The following is a 20,573-nucleotide window of genomic DNA, read 5'->3' on the forward strand; positions in this document are numbered from 1 at the left end:
ATCAATATGTTAAGCGGAGAATATAATGTTTAAGTGATAATGACAATATTTAAACGTTAAATTAAATACTTAAGCAGTTAACTAATAACGTAAACGACTAGTACAATATGTTAACTAGTGACGGACATATTTAAACACTAATGACCCAAGACAACTGGAACAATTAAAAGAGAAGGAACTTACAATGAGTAAAACTCGTTTTCATTAGGATTCGGCAATGGCACATTTTCTGTCTCGACGACAAGATCAACTACGACGACATTTGAAGATGGAGTGCACGTGACACATCCACTCGGAAGTCAACATCGCTTTTCTATCACGCAAACCGCTTTATATCCATCTGGTGTAATGAACTTAACCCTGACAAGAGAAAATTCGAGACCCCATCGCTCACATATCTCAGCTAACACCAACTCCCAAGAAGTCTGAGCCGTGAACATTAGCACTCTTCCCTCCCCGTTGAATCTAGCAATACCACAAAAACTCTCCATAATATATCGCCCAAAACCAAATCGATAAAACCAAATGAAACGAAGAACAAAAAAATAAGTCGAAGAAGAAGAAGAAGAAGAAGAAGAAGATGTAAACAACAAACAACGATGGATAGCAAACAAAAAGTGCATATATATATCATCGTAGCGATGAAGACCAAAAAGTGCATAAAGGTTAGACTAGACGTGATGTGATTGGGCAGTATTTTTCCCCTCCATCGGGAAGGGCAAAAAGGAAAAAATATATGCCATCGTCACTGATGAAGACGATTGTCATCGGTCTGACATGAGTATCTGTTTAACCGTCAAGTTTTTATGTTTAAACAGATACATATAGTGTTTAACTATAACGATTCACCGGGTTTAAATAAAGTCTATATCATGTAAATAATACGTAAAACGTTTAAATATAGTGACTTAACTGCTTAAAAATATATGTTATTGTTTTAAAATTGAATGCTTTCACCGACATCGCGTTGAAGATGGGTACCTCCTGGTCATCTGTTTAAAACATATTTACGTATTTTCTTAAACACCGTTGTCATTGTTTAAAGAGTAACTTGAGTATTGTTTAACTTTTTCTATTGTTTACAATGACGTTCTTTTGTTTCCCACATTATTTTTACTAGGTCTCTGTTTAAATTTTAGAAGTTCACATTCAAATAAAACATTCATTTACAAAACATTTACAACATTTACAACATTTACAACATTTACAACATTTACAAGGACTTTGGACACTCACGACTCGACCCTCGTATAACGAAACAAGTGTCTGTACATTCGAATGCTCACAGCGGTTGCATAACATGCGCATCAACTTGAACCTGCACAACGTACAACATTAAAAAAAAGGTTAAACAAACACATTCATGAAAACGACTATTAATCAATGTGTCATGGTCGGACTTAAGCGAAGATACTATTAGTTAAACACAGAACGACATAGTTGTACACTGACGTAATGTTCTTAAACGGTAACAAAAAGTCTCAAGTGATAAATATCAACCCCGTCTTAAAGGATGTTTCCTTACCTCCCTCCTCTAGAGAATCCTCCGCAATCACGCAATACGTGAAAACTTTCTTTTCTTACCCAAGTCGAAAAGCTCGCTTAATTGCTTGCCCGTCATCCACCACTGGAGAATCCTCTGCGATTCGAGCAATTATGCTAGCATTTCGGCTTGGGCAAGAAAAAGATAGTTTAACTTGTTGCGTGATTACGGGACGATGATTCTCAAGATAAGGAAGGAGGTTCACGAAACATCCTTTCAGATAGAGTGGTTGTCCATGGGAAGAGGAAGAAGAGGAGGAGGAGGAGGAGGATGATGAGGACGACGACGAGTGGTTGTCCATGGGAAGGGTTCTTCCTGGTTATTTATGGTGTGAAGTCCACAAGCAGGCTGACTCTTCATATCCGAGAAAAAAATCAAACGCACAGTGGACCGACATTGACTGATTACAATGAACGTGTGTTCGGATATTTATGTTACCGTGCATAAGAATTAATGCCGTCATTAATTCTTATGCACGGGATACCATAACCTTGCCACCTGCCACGTGCCACCTGCCAACAATTCAGATCAAACGAAAAAGATCACCGTTTTACACAGAGACTTTGTGAATTTAAACGCTAATATGAAAAGTTATACATGTAAAGATAATGTTAAACGGAGATGACAAGTATTAAACGGATATGACAATTATTAAACATATTAGTAATATATTTAAACTCATAATAGCAAATAGTTAAACATTATTTAAAACATACAAATAGATAACCATAAACGAGAAGAACTTTACAACGAAATGAACTCATTTTCAAACGGAGACGACAATGGCACATGTTCTGCCTCGACAATAAAATCGACTACAACTCATTTGAAGATGAAGTGCACTTGACCAATCCGATGGAAATCAACTTCATTTTCTGTTGGAGAAACCGATTTATATATTTCGGGTATAATAAACTTCACCCAGACCAAACTGATAGCAACAAAGAGATTCTCACCAGTATACTGAAACCGCAGAATCAAGTCGAACAACTCAACTGAGGAGAAATGAGGAGAACAACAAGATGTAATGCAACTCCTAGGCATTGTCTATCAGAAACCAAGCAGGAAGCCTTTGAAAAGGTTGAACATGATCCGATTTAGGGCGCTTTCCTTTCCCACCATTTTCAAGGCCAAAAATGGGATTTCACAACATGGACCCATTTGAATTAAACAGTAGGGGGTAAAAGGGAAGTTAAACACTAACTGGAAGGGTGTCCAGGGTGTGTAAAAAGTAGGAGGGGTTTTTGGAAAGTTTGGAAAATTACGAGGGGTGAACAGTAATTTTTTTTTTTTTGCATGGGTGCTTGTCCATAATAAAATAAATAAATAAAAACTCATTTTTTTAAAAAATAAATTATTGTGCTTATCATCTTATGAATAAATGAATATATAATAAATAATTTGAATATAGAAGAACACTAGAACATTGCGTTGCTTTGCTAGCATGCTTTTGTTTAATTTCAGTTAGAAACACATTTTCCCATGATTTATGACTAAATAAATATATCTATTTAATACTAAAATGATCAATATTAACAAGCATTCATGGTCAATGAGAAAACACAATATTATTATTATTATTATTTTGAAAAGGTGGAGTTTTTAAAATATTCATTTTAACTAAAATATTAATTAAAAAACTTAGTTCATTTTATATAAAAGTTTTTTCCTTAACCTACCAAAACATTTTTTTATTTTTTGAAATTATTATTTATTTTAACGTGGGTTATCCATTTTTTTTAAAAAAAAATATCTAGTTAGCCAAATATATATTAGTAAAACTTTAGTACAGGACTAGAAGTCTAGAATTATTAATTTATTTTAATAATATGTTCTCATATTAAAATCTATATATAAATTTTCCCCCTTTTTCACTAGTTCCCATTATAGAAACTCACCAAAGATTCTCAAATATTACATCTTAAATTCTTCTTTATGAATTCATTATTGTGATATACTTGAATTGTCAATTAATTAATGGCAATAAAAATTTGTACCTCTTTCATTTGTGACAAGTGAATAAATAACCATGCTTGCCTTAAACAACCAAAACATTAATCACATTCCACAATTCACATAGATAAATCCCATTTAAAATTAATGTCCTAGGATTTGCCTTTAAATAACTTCCAATTTATATGAAATTTGGTGTCAAGAAAATTAAAAAATATAGTTCATATATCCATTTGAAATTTTACTTTTAAGTTATAGAAATTCAAAATATATATAAAAATAAGAACCAAGCTATTATGATTGATCCTTTATCATTGTTCATCATTGCTCATCTAGTAGTTTTTGGGCAAGGTTGACAAGCTAGTTTTTCAGACCAGTATTTGATTTTTATTTTATGAAATAATATTATTTTTGCTCAATATCACAAATGATAAAGCAAGAAAAATCAAATTTCTGATTTACATAAAAAAAAAATGCATTTTAAAAATTCAGCAAACTATTAAATATCCGTGTTAAAATTTCGATAAATTAGATGATTTTTTAATTTTTTTTCAAAATTAAAGCAAGCCATAATACAAAATTAATGAAACAAAAGTATTATATTATTTATCAACAATTTTTTTAAAAAAATTTCATAAAACACACATAAGGATATATGGTACTTTTATTTTTATTATTTTATTTAAACAAGTGATTTACTGATCAAAAAAAGGTTATAAATAATTAAAATACTTAAAAATTAAGTAGAAAATCAACAATATTTTCATAGTACACACTACACAAACACTAAAAAAACCCTTATTTTAAAAACCAACACATATAAATGAGCACCAATTAAAATAAATAAATAAATAAATAAAACTCCGGTGAGTGGGGGGAATCAGTGAGAGGCGTGCCTTTTTCTTTTTTTTTTTTAAAAAAAATTTTTAAAAAAAGTGGGGAGGGAGCAAAATGAAGAGCCTTAAGACTCACTCATGATGTAATGTAAAATTTGAAAGCACATGCCTCGGCACTAGCCGTTAAGACCCAACCCGAGATCCAACGGCTCTAATCCATTAGCCGTTGCTTTTTAAATCCATCCCATTTCCAGACATATATCCGCCATTGTCTCGTATCCCCTTCTTCTCCTCCTCCTTCTCCTTTTGAATTCCTCTCCTTCTTCTCTCTCTCTATCCAGAAGCAAGAAAGAGAGAGATAGAGTGAGAGGAGAGGTTGATTATGATCGTGATTTGTTTGGATTTGATGGAGTTCTTGCTCTAGTTGGTCGGATTCCTGCTTCTCTGTAAGCTCAGGAGGAGATTTGGGGGGTTTTTCTTTTGGGGTTTTGTTTCCAAGGTTTTGATTTGTTGATTGTTTTGTTGTTTAATTTGATGGAAAAGATGTGATCTTGGTTTGAAATTTTGGATCTTTGGGACTGATTGTGTGTGTAGGGACTGTGTACGGGAATGGATAGAGCTGCTGGTGAGAATCGTGGGGGCTTGTTGAGATCTAGTGGTTTTCAAGGTATTTGAGTGGATTTAATAGGAATTTATCGTGAATGGAGATGTTGTTGTTGTCCATTGTGATTTGTTCCACTTCAATGGAGTTTTCTTGCTCTAGTTCTGTGGGTTCCTGCTTGTCTGCAGGCTGAGGAGTTTTTTGTGCTTTTGTTTCAAGGGTTTGATTGATTGATTGATTGATTGTTTGTTTTGATGGAAAAGAGGTGATCTTGGTTTCAAAAAATTTTGATCTCTGGTACTGATTGTGTAGGGACTGGAATGGATAGAGCTGCTGGTGAGAATTGTGGGGGCTTGTTTAGATCTAGTGGTTTTCAAGGTACTTGTGTGGATTTTCTCAGAATTTATGGTGTTCTTGACGCACGTTTTATTCCCATTTGTGTGAATTTTGTTCTGATTTGTGTGAGTTTTGGGTTTGAAATCAGGTCTTCCAATGGAGGGTGTGAAGTTTGGGTCGGAAACGCAGAACAACATCGGTGGTAACCGGAGAGCATTGAGAGATATCAAGAACTTCATAGGCGCACCACCTTATCCTTGTGCTATAAACAAGAAGTAAACTATATCTTCACATTAGAGATCTTGATGTTTTGTTTTGATGATTTCTTTGTTGCTCATCTTGTATTTTTTTTCTTCCTGTGGTTTTTGTAGTAAGGTTGCGGTGGATGATAATAAGAACTCAAACTATATCTTCACATTAGAGATCTTGATGTTTTGTTTTGATGATTTCTTTGTTGCTCATCTTGTATTTTTTTTCTTCCTGTGGTTTTTGTAGTAAGGTTGCGGTGGATGATAATAAGAACTCAAACTTAAATGTTGGTGGTGTTGCCCGCCGGCCGATGACAAGGTTTGTGCAATAACTTTGAACAAATTCCTCTTCTAATGCTTGATTTTGTGTTCCTGATTGCTTGCTTCTTTGCTGATGGATTGATTGTGTTCCAGAATGTTTGCTGCTTCATTGGCAAACAAATCCGAAGCTTGCCAACAGGTACTTTTGATTTCAGGAATTCAGATAACTTATTTGAGATGAACTTGAACAATTTCATTTGCTGAAATACTTTACCGCATTGCTATTAAATCAAACAGGAAAACAGTGCAAGACTGCCGCCAATTGGTAATGAGAGGCAAAAGAGACTGATTTCTTCAGTCCAGACTACAAATGAATCAGAGACTTCTACTGCCATTGATGTGGATGACTTGAGATCAGCTAATGACATTCCACTGCCTATGGTGGATGAGATGGAAGAAGTGGTTTGTTGCCAAATCCTCATTAACATTTTATCTCTTGGATTTAATTTTCTGTATAACTTGAGTAAAATCTGTGAATTCACTCACTGCTCAGGCTAACTGTGAACTCAACAAGGAGGTTGAGATGGAGGATCTAGAAGAGGAAGACGATGAGGAGCAGCTCCCGGACATCGATGCAAATGACTTGAATAATCCACTGGCGGTAGTTGATTATGTTGAAGAAATCTATAGCTTCTACAAGAGCAATGAGGTGAGCATCCTTCTTCATTTAGTGTTGCCATCCGGTGCAAATTGGAGACATTATTAACTAGTTATTAAATATCTCAGGCTCAAAGTTGTGTCTGTCCAAACTACATGTCCAACCAGTTTGATATCAATGAGAAAATGAGATCAATCTTGATTGATTGGCTCATTGAGGTACAACAATTGCATTGCTTTTTATACATCTCCTTTGATCTGTTATTGCTGTTCTCCAACTCACCATGAACTTTAATGTGACAGGTACACTATAAATTTGAGCTCATGGATGAGACATTGTATCTAACAGTGAACATCATAGACCGATTTTTAGCCCGGCAACAGGTGGTTAGGAAGAAGCTTCAGTTGGTAGGAATGACAGCCATGCTTCTTGCATGCAAATACGAGGAAGTGTCTGTTCCAGTTGTTGAGGATCTAATCCTCCTCTCCGATCGAGCTTACACAAGAGCTGAAGTACTTGAAATGGTATGCATTCTCACCATCAATCCTTCTCATTTCTTCAGTTAGCTACCAATTTTATATATAATGTTGACATTGGTGGTACCGCTGACATGCAGGAGAAGCTGATTGTAAACACTTTGCATTTCAACTTGTCTGTGCCTACTCCTTATGTTTTCATGAGAAGGTACCTCAAGGCAGCAGAGTCTGACAAAAAGGTAAATTTCACTAGTCTTTTCTTTTGCCTAATCGTTGATCATCGATATTGTTTTGTTTTACTGAAACATGTATTTTCATGCATTGAATTGAATTAGTTGGAACTACTCTCATTCTTCATCATTGAGCTCTGCCTTATTGAATACGAAATGCTTCGGTTCCGTCCCTCGCTGCTAGCTGCCGCAGCAGTCTATACTGCACAATGTACATTGAGAGGATTCCAGCATTGGACCAAAACTAGTGAACTGCACACTTGTTACTCAGAAGAACAACTCACGTTAGTAACTACATACTTTCATTCATTTAATCTCAAATCTCTTCAAAAATTGTTTCTGTTTCTGAGAATTGCTTAATTCCTGCAGAGAATGCTCAAAAATGATGGTGAACTTTCATCAAAAAGCAGGAATTGGAAGACTGACCGGTGTTCACAGAAAATACAGTACGTTCAAGTTTGGTTGTGCAGCAAAATCAGAACCAGCTCTTTTTCTGCTGAAAAACTAGGGAACTAATAATAATAATAATAATATGAGAAAATGATTAACAATTATATACATCTATCTAACTCTTTGATGAGTTTATGAGTTCCTGTTTGAGTGTGTTGTTCAACAATGCAATGGAAGCTGCTTGTTGAATTTGGTTTTTTCTTTTTTAAAATTTTTTTTATTGAGGTGTTCACATGAAAAATCTCACATAACTTTTAAGTTTTAAATTCTGTACGGTTTCTTTAAATTGGGTGGGTTTTTCATGTAAAGATAACTGCAATCTTGTGTATCACTTTCCAATGAGAAACGTTAATAAATTTCTCTTTTTTATCTTTTTGTTATCAAGTTCATCATCATCATCATCACTATTATTATTATTATATCATGTGTAGTTCCTTCTTAATTATTAATTTTACTAAGTTCTGCGATTAATCTTAATTAATCTTAACACCAGCTTGAAACAAAATCGGACGGACGAGATTGAATCCTAATCAAACCCGAATCTCAAGAACACTATATATATATAATAAATAATTAAAAAAATGAAGAAGAGAGAGATCAAACCGAGTCTTTTATTCACCAACGATTCCATGAACTCGCTCGCCGCAGCCGTCGACGTTTCCCGGTCCTTCATCGGCGTAATCACCGCGATATCCGCCGCCAAGTCCGCCGCTGCAGTGGCCAACACCACCACCACCTCCTTCCTCGACGAGCTCGCCGAAACCCTAGCCCACCAAATCGAGCGCGTGGAGGAGGCAGCAAGCCGGTTCGAATCCGCGATCGACGCGGCTACGCCGTACCCAGATCAATCCCGGATCACGATCCGACGGCTCGCGACGCTTGAGCGGATGGCGGTGATGCTCCGATCGTGGGCGGAGAGGCGGTGCTGGGAGGATGATGAGGGCACGGCGGCGATAGTGGCGGCTTCGGAGCAGCGGGTTATCGGGTTGAAACGCGTCGTGGCTTGGTCGGGTCGGGTTGTGGAGAAGCGGATCCTCAGGATCCGCAAAGAAAGCGGATCGGGTGCGGGTTTTGAACCCGTTTCCAGAGACCCGTTTAGCTTGTGGAGTTTAGAGGAAGAGATCAGAGAGATTGAGAATGGTGGGCCCCACAGCGAAGTTGAGAATTCGAAGGAGTTTCAAGAGATGTTGAGCTTGATGAAGGGTTTGTTCTTGGGAACCTGATTTTCAACAAAGTCCAATTGTTTTGCATATTTGTTTTGAATGTTGTGGTCGTTGAATTTTTATTATTAACCATATATATATATGTATATGTATGATTTTGTTTGACATGTGAATTTTTTTTTGTTAAATAAAATCATGGGATTTGATATTGGATGAAGAAGCATGATTTTTTTATTTGGGTTAAATGTTAATAATTAATTTTCTATTTGAGAATCTAACAATCTTTTTAATTTATTTAATAGTGTTATATATATAGAGACTTAAATTTAAAATTATTTATCCCAAACTTGACGTATGCTTTATATTTTATATTTAATTTTTAGAATAGATATAATTAATGCTGGGAAAGCATTTTTTATGGTAGCAAAAGCATCAAGCATTAAACACGGCTAGGAAAGCACGGACCATATTATGAGTTGGGACTGAAATGCCTGGTGGTGGTGATAAAATTGCAAAGAATATATAATTTACAATATTCTATTTAGTCTTTTTAATATAATCATCTGTCTTTTGTCATTCTAATATAATTTATTTTTAAAAATTATCTTTATTTTTAATATTTGAAAAACGTAATCCTCTCTCTAATATAATTTATCTCTAAAAAGTCTTTTTATAAGAATTTATATTTTTTTAAATATTAAAATAAAGCGGATATCTCGCACAAATCATACTAGTATGGGACCGACTATATTAGAACGACTAAATACTGATATTAAAATAATTTTTAGAGACTAGAGGGACTAACTATATTAGAAAAGACTAAATACTAGTATTAAAATAATTTTGTGTTATCAGATGGGGAAAAAGTTAAACAAGCAAGAAAATCCCCTGAAAAGATCCATCAAGAGAAGAATGATTAAGATGCTGTGGTTTAAAAAGGTAAGTTGTTCATTTAAATATACTAATTATATGCTTTAAATTGAAACTATGTTGCTATTAATCAAGTTTGAAGTTTTCGAAAATGTAATTTTTTTTAATCCACTTTTCTAACTTATTTGTTAAATGACAGAATATCAAGTTATCAAGTGCTCGCTTGATCAAATGAAGCATTTCTTTGGGCAACCAAAACCTGTGGAGAAGCTTTCCAGGTATACAGTGGAAAGCATTTAGTTGTTGTCAAACAATTTGCCAAGTATGATAAAGTTCTTGTGGTACATTAATTTAGATAATCATATATTTATATTTGTGCATCTTAACACATTTTAACTGTGAATTTCATTTAATTCATTAGGATGTGAGGAGAATGTCAGAAATTAGTCATCCAAATATTTTGAAGATGCTGGGATATTATGAAACATTTAACCTTCAAAACAAAAGTGGGCTTATACTTGAGTATATGCCTAGGGGAAAGCTTTGCAATTATCTGTTTGCGAGCAAAAAGCCTTTACTCAAATGGAAGTCAAGGATCGACATTCTATTGAATGTTTCAAGTTCACTGGCCTATTTGCATGACACTGGGTTAATTTATGGAAATTTGAAGTCCGATAATATATTGCTAGATTCAGTATGTTTCTTATTTGAGTCCAATATAGTTATAAAGTTTCTTTATTACCTTTTGAAACTCTCTTGAGTGAAAAATTTGAGGACCACAAACTCATGTTAAGTCCAATGTAGTGATAGAGAACTCTCCTAACGCGTCGTGGTTTGGTCGGGTCGGGTTGTGGAGAAGCGGATCCTGAAGATCCGCAAAGAAAGCGGATCGGGTGCGGGTTTTGAACCCGTTTCCAGAGACCCGTTTAGCTTTTGGAGTTTAGAGGAAGAGATCAGAGAGATTGAGAATGGTGGGCCCCGCAGCGAAGTTGAGAATTCGAAGGAGTTTCAAGAGATGTTGAGCTTGATGAAGGATTTGTTCTTGGGAACCTGATTTTCAACAAAGTCCATTTGTTTTGAATGTTGTGTGGTTGTTGAATTTTTATTATTAACCATATATATATATATGTATGATTTTGTTTGACATGTGATGGGGTTAAAAATAAAATCATGGGATTTGATATTGGAAGAAGAAGCATGATTTTTTTATTTGTGTTAAATCTTAATAATTAATTTTCTTGAGAATCTAACAATCTTTTAAATTTATTTAATAGTGTTTTTTTTATATATAAAAATTTAAATTTAAAATTATTTATCCCAAACTTTTATCACCAGGCAGAGGGTTTTTTAGGACGTGTGTTTTATATTTTATATTTAATTTTTAGAATAGATATAATTAAAATTTGAAAATATTAATATTAATGGTTAACAATAAAGAAGTAGCTGTTGGGAAAACACTTTTTACATGGTAGCACAAGCATCAAGCACTAAACAAAGTTCTCTACATGGCTAAAAAATCAAGGACAATATGGTTTATGATTGGTGTTTGAAATGCTTGGTATTGGTGATATAATTGCATATAATATATCATATGGAATATCCTATTTAGTCCTTTTAATATAGTCAGTCTGTCCCTTTGTCCATTTAATATGATTTGTTTTTAAAAGATACCTCGGACTTGTATTTTTCAAATATTAAAATAGTGGAACATTTTATAGACAAATCATATTAAAGAGACAGACTGATTATATTAGAGGGACTAAATATGGTATTAAAATAATCCTTGTTTTGCATTAGTTATTTGTTTTATATTCAGATGAGAAAAGGCAAAAAAGTAAGAAAACCCCTGAAAAGAGCAATCAAGAAAAGAATGATGAAGACACTGTAGTTCGAAAGGGTAAGTTGTTCATTTGAATATATTAATTATATGTTTTAAATTGAAACTATGCTAATATTAATCAAGTTTGAAGTTTTCTAACTTATTTGTTAAATGATAGAATATCAAGTTATGGAGTGCTCCTTTGATCAAATGAAACAATTCTTTAGGCAACTAAAACCTTTGGGTGGAGAAGCTTTCCAAGTCTACAGTGGAAAGCATTTAGTTGCTGTCAAACATTTTGCCAAGTCTGATAAAGTTCTTAAGGTACATTAATTTTAATAATTATATATTTAAATATGTGCATCTTGTTGTTAAATTATATACACACACATTTTAACTGCAAATTTCATTTAATTCATTAGGATGCGAGGAGAATTTGTCATCCAAATATTTTGAAGATACTGGGATATTATGAAACATTTAACCTTCAAAACAAAAGCGGCCTTGCTCTTGAGTATATGCCTGAAGGAAGTCTTTACAATTATTTATTTGCGAGCAAAAAACCCATACTCAAAGGGAAAACAAGGATCAACATTCTATAGAATGTTTGAAGTTCACTGGCCTATCTACATGATATAGGGTTAATTTACGGGAATTTGAAGTCTGACAATATATTGCTAGATTCAATATGTTTCTTTTTTGAGTTCAATGCAGTCGTAGAGTTTCCTCATAACATCTTGAGACTCTCTTGAGTAAGTGAAAAATTTGAATATCACAAACTCATGAGTCCAATGTAGTGGTAGAGAGCTCTCCTAGTGAGAGTTTTCTCATTATCTTTAAAACTCTTTTGAGTTGAGTGAAAAATACTATGAAGACCATAAGTCGAGTGCTCACTTAATCAAATGAAGCATTTCTTTGGGCAACCAAAACCTTTGGGTGGAGAGGCTTTCCAAATCTACAGTGGAAAGCATTTAGTTGCGATGACAGACAGACTGTAATTCTTTTTGTTTTTTTTACGATGACAGACAGACTGTAAAAGGATCCAAATTTCAAATTTTTAAGTAAGAGAAAATTGGAAAAATTTTGGCCGTCTTCACTTTATTTTGCCTTTTTCTTCCCCTCTTCTTAAGACTCTAAACATGTGTAGAGAGAAAAGAAATGCATAGGGTGTATTGGGAGGTGTTTCATGATGTGTACTCCTTTAGAATCCTTATGCTTGCACGTTTGTTGCAAAAGCCAGAGTTGGATAAGGAGAACAAGTCAATTGTAGAGGATTATCTTTTAAATAAGTCCACATTAGCTGTTGGTAAAATGCCCACCACAACAAAGGGATTGCAACGTCGAAGCTTTAGGGAATTTACTAAAATTAACTGAAAGATGTTTTCTTGGGACCAGATGAGCATGAAAATGGTAGTGTAGGAGCTAGGAAAGTGGAAGTTGAAATTTTTTTATCATGTCTTATTTTTAGTTTATCTAGTCGAATATTTTTTTTCAAATTGATTTTAATGTGATCTATTTATTTGCAATATTGACGACTTTATATATGATTTTAATCACTAAGTATGAACTATAATTTTGTAAGTTGGTGATATTGCAATCCATATATTTATAGACATTATTTATAGGTTATTTATTTTTTAAAAATTTAATAGAAAACTAATAAATCTACTGAAAAATAAATCATTAAGAAAAAAATCCAAAAAAAGACTATTGTAAAAAAGAATATATAACTATGCTATAAAGGGTAATTTTGCTTATTTATATACCACACATATCATATCTTGTCTTTATTCGGTCTACTTCCAACATATAATAGAATAACAATATAATATATGATGGTTTATTTAGTGCTTATCAAACATAAGATAGGATATGAGCTTATTATGTTTATATTTTTTTCTACTCTTATACAATCCTTATATCATATCTATCCATATCTAGTGGTGTCAAACAGGCCATGCCAGCCCCGGCCTGGCACGAGTTGGGCCGTGCTTGGCCTAAGCACGGTGCTACAATACCGGTGTAATATCTTAAACCTGTGGATGCCTATTGGAAAATATATTCAGGATATTATTACAAGTAAGATTATCTAGCAAAGTAATTTTGTTGAGAAACCCCAAATGGAAAGAACAAGGACCTAAATGTGAATTTCTAAAAGATTTTGGGTTAAAGAGTAATAGAAAAAGGATTGACATGAAATGTTTCTGGAAACTATGGACTGAAAGATAAGGCAGAAGAAACCTTTTTGAAATACGGTGTTATACTCCAGGGACCATTAGATAGTTTGTAAGGAACTTTAAGCAATATTATTTCTTAATTCAGGGATCATTGGTGAACTTTTAAGGGATCTTTTTGTAAGATATTGTATTTTCAGGGACTAATAATGAATTTCAATTGAGAACATAAGTTGAGAAAAATCTTGAGTTAAATGGCTTCTTCTCCTTCTTCTTCTTAGGCTTTGCTTGGGAGAGGTGAAGTAGAGGTTCATAATGGAGGGTAGAGTAGAGTAAAGTAAGGTAAAGGGGGTTTTTAAGTTATACCTTGTTTGGGACTAAGGTAAGGTAAATGGAGGTTATCAAACCTTGTAATGTTTGGATTGAAGGTAATAGAGAGTAAGGTATTATGGTAATATTACTAAAATACCCTTATAACAAAAAGATATGTTAATGATAATATATATGAGTGTTTTGGATTTGTTGTTGGAAATAATGGAATTTGTTTTTCATTTAAAGTTTTGGGATTTATCTTAATTTTTTTTAAAGCATATTGTGAAACTTTTTTAAAAAATAAAAGGAAAAATTATGTTAACAATTAATGTAAAAGCAAATTATTAATAATTAAATGAATATTAGTATAAAAATGAACTGAAATCGTGAATTTATATTAATTACGTTTCATTTTTTTAATTTTTCTAAATTTTGTAAATAATCTAATAACTAATAAAGAACCCCGATGCCGGGTAAAAAAAATGATAAAGACCTCGATGCCCGATGCCTGGGTTCCATTGATACGTAATTAGTACGTAAAACAACATCATCCATTATACAACAATGCATAAACAACATCACCCATTTAACAATATTATCCATTTGCCAACATCAAGAACTCACTCAACAAATCCTTACAAGTTCAAATTGTTCAAACATCAAAAAACAAGTTCAAACATCATAAACAAGTTCAAATTGTTCAAACATCAAAAAACAAGTTCAAATTGTTCACAAAAACTACTAAAGTCTTATAACATTCATTGTCGCGGGTCATCATCATAATCCAACCAACTCAACAATAAAGCCTTGCGTTCCTCTAGTGGACATCTAATTAAACCTTCCAATAACTTAGAATCTTTGATGAGAAACCTGTAAGCTTTTCCAAGAATAGGGTGTGAGATCCCTAAATCTTTGAGCATACCCCAAACATCATAATCTTTGGTAGGATCGGTGGTAGATGCTTGAACTAACATGTTGGTTGATTGAAGAAGAGCATCAGCTACTATCTCAATCGCTGTAGCCACTTTGTCACCATTGTCATCATCATTATTAATTCCTTTACTCTTCTTGTGCCTAGATGAACTTGGAGCTTGAGTTTGTGATTGTTGATTTGTAGCCATTGGCGATGCTTCATCTTGCCCTTCATTGTCATGCTCATGAGAATTTGGACTTTCACCCAAATTCTCTAAGTTCACTGTGTTCTGTGAAACTAACAAATCAATTTCGTCTATTGTGTTTCCCGAAGAATTTATTTCATTTCGCCTCCGTCTCCTCATTTCTGATGCAGTCTCTGCTTGTACTCCAGTTGCCCGATCCTGTCCATAAAGTTGAACAAGTTTCTCATAATTTCTTACCCTTTTATTCATCCATTCAGCAGCTTCTGGTTTGGCCTAAATGTAAAATAATGGTGTTATCAAAATGTAGTTAGTATTACTTCTTTATTAAACAAAGTACGAAAATTTACCTCAATTAAATGTTGCCATACTTCAGACTCAGCATGCCACATTTCGCTAGTTGGATTCCATGCAAACCCGCTCATTCCATTCTTGAAAATGTCATAGCACCTTATAAAAGCTCGTTTTATATTTTTCATCCGGTTTTGAGCTCTTTCTTTGTCTATTGGCTTATCCAAGAATTTACTTCTCACTTCATTTACTATGTTCTCCAATGCATGAGTGGTGAATGTTCCACCAACTCTATTTCCCATTGTTTGTTGATGCAAGTACGCATCAATCAAAGCATCATCCATAGCAAACGTCCATATACACGTGTTACTTCCATCATGAACATTTGAACTTGATTTCCTCTTTGACATATTTTAAACTACATTGATAAGAACACAAAATTATTAATAACAATGGAATATTTAAAATCCATAGATATTTGTAATTAAAAAAGTTTGCAAGAAGGCACACAATGAAATAAAATAAATGCATTACATTACATCAACAACAATGTAATTAGTACGTAAAACAACATCATCCATTATACAACAATGCATAAACAACATCACCCATTTAACAATATTATCCATTTGACAACATCAATAACTCACTCAACAAATCCTTACAAAAAATAAACTACACTGTGAAGACAACATCAATCTTGTAACAATGCACCAATAACTTATTCGACATAATTAGTGTACATTTCAACTGCTATAGCATCCCTAATAATTTCTCCGGCAATTGTTTCTTCACTATTTTCCCCGGTGCCATCATGCTCATCTTGAACTTCATCACTAAGTTCGTTATCAACTTGAGCAATTAATATATCATCAGGATCTACACCCATTAAATAATTGTGCAAAATACAGCATGCAAAAATAATTTCTTTTTGTGTTTCCAAACCATAATGTGGCTCCGTCGAGCTCCCTATTATAGAAAAACGTTTCTTCACGACGCCAAATGCTCGCTCGATAGAATTTCTTAGAGATGCATGGCGAAGATTAAATAATTCACGTGGATTTCGTGGTGGGTTCCTTGAGTATTCCTTCAAGTGGTATCGCTCTCCTCTATATGGTGTAATAAGCCCACTTCTTAACATGAATCCAGCATCAACAAGGTAATATTTTCCTAAATAACAAATGGACTATGTTATAACATTGTTTGTGTATATATGGTCTCTAATAAAATATTAGATCATGTCAACAATTACCTTGAGGGATTTTTAGTGGACAAGCTCTACTTAATGCATTTTTCATTATTCTTGAATCAGATGTTGTTCCTTCCCACCCAGGTAACACGTAAGTGAATTTTAAATCGAATGTGCATGCAGCCAACACATTTTGTGTTGGGTATTCCTTCCTTCCACGAAACCTAGGAGCGTCGGCATTGGAAACTTTTACACGAACATGTGTTCCATCAATCGCACCAACACAATCCTGGGATAAATTTAATATTTTATTCACACAATACACAATTGTAATAAAATTAAAATTCATTGGGGATTCGATTACCTTAAAATATGGATAGAACCTACTGCTGCTGAATATTTCTGAAGGGATTTCTGAGCCATCAGGTTGTACTAAGTATTTTTCCTCTAACTCTACTATAGCTTGCAATACATTATGAAAATGACGGGAGATTGTCTCACGAGAACGACGGAAGAAGAAAGATAGTTCACGATGGGAGACATTATGACCTAATAAATATAGAGTTCTTGCAACTTGCTCCTCGATAGACACTTGCAAAGTTGGTCTAAGACCTCCATCTCTAACTAATATTTCACATAATCCTAGAAAAGCTCTAGGACTCATTCTTATCATGTTATGACACAGATCACTTGACAACAAATGTGACATTAGTTCATCTCTTGCTTGGTCTCCATGAAGGCGTAATTCACGAGCAATTTGATTGTTAACATGCTTATGTTCCTTCTTACGTCTTGCAATCCAACTAATCACTAGCATAATGACTTGAATTGCTGCTAAATGGTGCAAACGTTGCAATTTAATATAAGGATTGTCCAATAGCTTTTTCTTGTCCGCCATCTAAAAAAATAAATTATCAAATTTTGCACAAAAAAAAAAATGTATGACCCTACAATATGATAACATGCAAAAAAAAAAAAAAAAAATTAACTATGGAAAATAACCCATATGTCATACAAAGAAAAAGAGATACAATTTAAAAGCATTTATATTGGCTTTAAAGAATTAAATGAGAAATTTATTTAATGAGAAATTAAAAGAAAAACCATACACATACTACTAGGTAGAAGAAAAGAAAAAAAGAAGACTATTCCCAGAATGACCCTACAGAACCATTATATATAAGGCCCCTGACAAACCCATGAAAAGAAAAGAAAAACCATACACATACTCCTAGTTGTCATCATCATCATCAGCTAATTAATACTCTCTTAATTAGTTACTCACAGTGAACAACAATCCATGGATGATAAATTGGCTTTCTCTTTCTTTCTCTCAGATTATTGAATTGAAAGTCTCTGTTAACTGCTGCGAAGGGTGCAAGAAAAAGGTACTCAAAGCTTTGAGCATCAAAGGTAAAACTTATAACTTAATTACTACTCGGCTTATTTATTTATTTTTTAATAATTGTTAATGAAGCTCTTATGCTTGTTTACAAACAGGTGTTTTGAAGACAAAGATTCATCCTTCTCAACCTAAACTCACAGTCTATGGGAGTGTTGATCCCCAAACTCTTATTAAGAAACTATCAAGGTGTGGAAAAACAGCAGAGTTATGTTCTTCAGAAGAAACAAAACTACCTGGTTGAAAGCCAATATTATACTACTTGGTTCTGTAGGGTCATTCTGGGAAAGCCAATATTATACAAATTATATACACAACCTGAACTTCACAAATTATGAACATTAGCAACAGATTGCCTCTATAAACTAAATTCATAGATGGAAACAATGGCATTTCACATTTGAAAACCAGGGAAAGAACAGAAGCATCTGAAGATGTAGATGGAAGATATCAATGGAGAAGGAGAAGGGATCTCACCCAAAGATGAAGGGGAACTATTGTCTAGGCCCACGGATTCGCTGCGGTGAAGCTCACAGGCAGTGAAGCTCTCTCAGCCGAAGCTCCTCAGCCCAAGCTCTCTCAGCCAAATTCCCCTAAAAGTTGAAAACCTAACCATGGATGGAAATTATTAAAAAGCTCAAGGGTATTTTCGTCCAGTTAAAAAACAAAACCTTCTCAACCCCCCAATTTGGAGGGTTGAGAACATGGGGTAAATGGAGGTTTCTCAACCCTCCATTTAACCCCCTCAAACCCTACCCTTACTAAAACCCTGGATCCAAACAAGGGTTGGCTGAGAACCTTACTTTACAAAACCTCCAATAACCCTCTCCCAAGCAAGGCCTTAGTGCTATAGTAACCCAAGAGAGAGAAATAGAGAAGAAGAAAAAAATTGGAGGTTTGAAGTAGAGGATTTGGAAATCGCCGGAGGAAGCTTGCCGGAGGGATAACCTTGTTTGGTAAGAACATTTCTTTGTGTTGTATTTGACATGGATGTAAGTATGTTTGGTTTAATGAAGAAAAAGATGATGGATTTGAATATATATTGATGAGGATGAGAAAATAGTTGTTGTGAAATGATTTTTGTGTTGAAAAACTCTTGAATTTGTGATGAAATTGCTTGGAATGGTGGAGGTATTTGCCGGATTTATTGTAGATTAATGTAGTATCGAGATTAGGGTTTGGTTTGGTTAATTAAGTTGATGATGATGATTAAGATGTTAATGATGATGGTTGGATTGGAATTGGTTGAGTTAGCTAAATTGATTTGGTTGGATCAAACCAAGTTTGGGTAAATTGGTTGAGTTGGGTTTGATTTGGTTGAGTTGGGCTTGATCAAATCAAGTGAAGAGAGTTTGATTTGGTTTAGTTAAGTTCACTTAAATGGATTGGAATTGGGTTTGGATGAGAGTTGAAGTGGTTGGGTCCAATTAAATTGATTTGGTCTAGGTTTGATCAAATCAAGTTGAGTTGTGGTTGGACTTGAATTGGTTTGGCTAAATTAAGTTGGATTGAAGTTGATTTGGGCTTGGTTCATGTGTTGGGCTAAGGGTTTTGGGCTGAACCAATTCAAGGAGAATTGGGTTCAGTTGAACCAAGCTGGTTCAGCAGATTTTGTATAAGAATTGAGTTGGTTCAAGGCTGGTTGGTTTAATTAAACTTGGTTCAGTGAAATTGAGCTTGGTTCAGGTTGGTTCAAGATGGTCTAGCCCAAATTGAGTTGGTTTAAGTGTAATTGGAGACCGGTTTAATTATGCAAGGTCGGGTTTTAATTAATTGGAGTGAGTGTGCCCAATTAGAGAGTCAATTATTGGTTTCTTGTATTTTTTTTTGGGTTTAATTGTGGTCAATAGCATATTGTATTTATTTTTATTATGTTATCCTGTTAGGTGTTATTCAAGTTTGGGAGGAAATTCCAGGTCTAGCGGAAAACCCAAGGGAGACCAGGTGAGTTGGTAGTGGCTATTATTTCAAATAATTAGATTATTATTATTATTATTTTGAAATAATTGTTTAATAGCACGATTGACACCACTATCCGTGTCCTATCATGCCCACCAATCATACCCTTAATATCATATTCCAATCTTTCATTTAATTAAATTAATTATTTAAATATAAAAAATATTAGAAAACATTAAAGTACCAAAAAAATCTTGATTCCCTTGACAATTAAAATCAATTTAAATATTTCTTACTAATATACATTTATAAAATTTTTAATTTTTAATTTTATTTTTTTATAAAATTATAAACATCACGGACATGTGTACGGACCAAAGATTGATCATCCAACCTACTCACTCTCAGCTAAGAGGAGTTTAGGATGTGAGTCCCCACCTTTCACTAGGAGCTAAGTATCACTGGGCTATGAATTTTTTAATAAATATTTTAAATTTTATAAAAAATAAAATTATTTAAATATTTTTTAAGTTTATTTTCTACCTTTACAAAAAGATTCAAAAAAAGCCCCTCAATCATGCGACATAATATTAGTAGCTGTGCATGAGAATGGGCACACTAAAATCTCTGACCAGCCGCATACTGGCTGTAAATAGTCGGACGATCGGACGGTCAACGTAGCATCAGAGTAATTTATATCTTGCGTTTTCACTTGTCAGTATTTAAGATAAAAGATAAAAAGATTAC

General features: G+C 33.9%; 4 protein-coding genes across 4 annotated transcripts; 2 read left to right on the top strand and 2 right to left on the bottom strand.

Moving 5' to 3' along the window:
• The first annotated feature begins 4,615 nt into the window (after positions 1 to 4,615).
• Positions 4,616 to 7,963, top strand: LOC120271484 (cyclin-B2-2-like). The gene is made up of 13 exons (XM_039278166.1): positions 4,616 to 4,831; positions 4,927 to 4,999; positions 5,246 to 5,311; positions 5,418 to 5,544; positions 5,765 to 5,836; positions 5,932 to 5,977; positions 6,076 to 6,240; positions 6,332 to 6,487; positions 6,565 to 6,654; positions 6,739 to 6,960; positions 7,053 to 7,151; positions 7,248 to 7,426; positions 7,512 to 7,963. Exons 2-13 carry the CDS (start codon positions 4,942 to 4,944, stop codon positions 7,648 to 7,650), a joined length of 1,419 nt encoding a protein of 472 aa, XP_039134100.1. The 5' UTR covers positions 4,616 to 4,831; positions 4,927 to 4,941; the 3' UTR covers positions 7,651 to 7,963.
• Positions 7,964 to 9,610: 1,647 nt separating this feature from the next.
• On the top strand, positions 9,611 to 12,046 carry LOC120271759 (probable leucine-rich repeat receptor-like protein kinase At5g49770). Its single transcript, XM_039278436.1, has 5 exons — positions 9,611 to 9,694; positions 10,047 to 10,319; positions 11,423 to 11,522; positions 11,623 to 11,768; positions 11,867 to 12,046. Exons 1-5 carry the CDS (start codon positions 9,611 to 9,613, stop codon positions 12,044 to 12,046), a joined length of 783 nt encoding a protein of 260 aa, XP_039134370.1.
• A 2,642-nt stretch (positions 12,047 to 14,688) lies between these two features.
• Positions 14,689 to 15,746, bottom strand: LOC120271760. The gene is made up of 2 exons (XM_039278437.1): positions 15,396 to 15,746; positions 14,689 to 15,321 (listed from the first exon to the last, which is right to left on the bottom strand). The coding sequence occupies exons 1-2, from the start codon at positions 15,744 to 15,746 to the stop codon at positions 14,689 to 14,691; spliced, it is 984 nt and encodes a 327-aa protein (XP_039134371.1).
• A 311-nt stretch (positions 15,747 to 16,057) lies between these two features.
• On the bottom strand, positions 16,058 to 17,423 carry LOC120271761 (putative nuclease HARBI1). The gene is made up of 3 exons (XM_039278438.1): positions 16,913 to 17,423; positions 16,589 to 16,771; positions 16,058 to 16,506 (listed from the first exon to the last, which is right to left on the bottom strand). The coding sequence occupies exons 1-3, from the start codon at positions 17,421 to 17,423 to the stop codon at positions 16,058 to 16,060; spliced, it is 1,143 nt and encodes a 380-aa protein (XP_039134372.1).
• Between the last annotated feature and the right edge of the window lie 3,150 nt (positions 17,424 to 20,573).

Source organism: Dioscorea cayenensis, chromosome 11, assembly GCF_009730915.1.
Source record: "Dioscorea cayenensis subsp. rotundata cultivar TDr96_F1 chromosome 11, TDr96_F1_v2_PseudoChromosome.rev07_lg8_w22 25.fasta, whole genome shotgun sequence".
Taxonomy (NCBI): domain Eukaryota; kingdom Viridiplantae; phylum Streptophyta; class Magnoliopsida; order Dioscoreales; family Dioscoreaceae; genus Dioscorea; species Dioscorea cayenensis.

Excerpts from the sequence above, each read along its gene's own strand:
- LOC120271484 (XM_039278166.1), top strand. The coding sequence starts at position 4,942 with ATGGATAGAGCTGCTGGTGAGAATCGTGGGGGCTTGTTGAGATCTAGT. Across the intron at positions 5,000-5,245 it reads GAGATCTAGTGGTTTTCAAG|GGACTGGAATGGATAGAGCT; the intron begins GTATTTGAGTGG and ends CTGATTGTGTAG. Across the intron at positions 5,312-5,417 it reads TAGATCTAGTGGTTTTCAAG|GTCTTCCAATGGAGGGTGTG; the intron begins GTACTTGTGTGG and ends GTTTGAAATCAG.
- LOC120271759 (XM_039278436.1), top strand. The coding sequence starts at position 9,611 with ATGGGGAAAAAGTTAAACAAGCAAGAAAATCCCCTGAAAAGATCCATC. Across the intron at positions 9,695-10,046 it reads AGATGCTGTGGTTTAAAAAG|GATGTGAGGAGAATGTCAGA; the intron begins GTAAGTTGTTCA and ends TTAATTCATTAG. Across the intron at positions 11,769-11,866 it reads AGTCTGATAAAGTTCTTAAG|GATGCGAGGAGAATTTGTCA; the intron begins GTACATTAATTT and ends TTAATTCATTAG.
- LOC120271760 (XM_039278437.1), bottom strand. The coding sequence starts at position 15,746 with ATGTCAAAGAGGAAATCAAGTTCAAATGTTCATGATGGAAGTAACACG. Across the intron at positions 15,322-15,395 it reads TATGGCAACATTTAATTGAG|GCCAAACCAGAAGCTGCTGA; the intron begins GTAAATTTTCGT and ends TTTTACATTTAG.
- LOC120271761 (XM_039278438.1), bottom strand. The coding sequence starts at position 17,423 with ATGGCGGACAAGAAAAAGCTATTGGACAATCCTTATATTAAATTGCAA. Across the intron at positions 16,772-16,912 it reads TTCAGAAATATTCAGCAGCA|TTTCCAATGCCGACGCTCCT; the intron begins GTAGGTTCTATC and ends TTCGTGTAAAAG. Across the intron at positions 16,507-16,588 it reads TCCACTAAAAATCCCTCAAG|GAAAATATTACCTTGTTGAT; the intron begins GTAATTGTTGAC and ends TTTGTTATTTAG.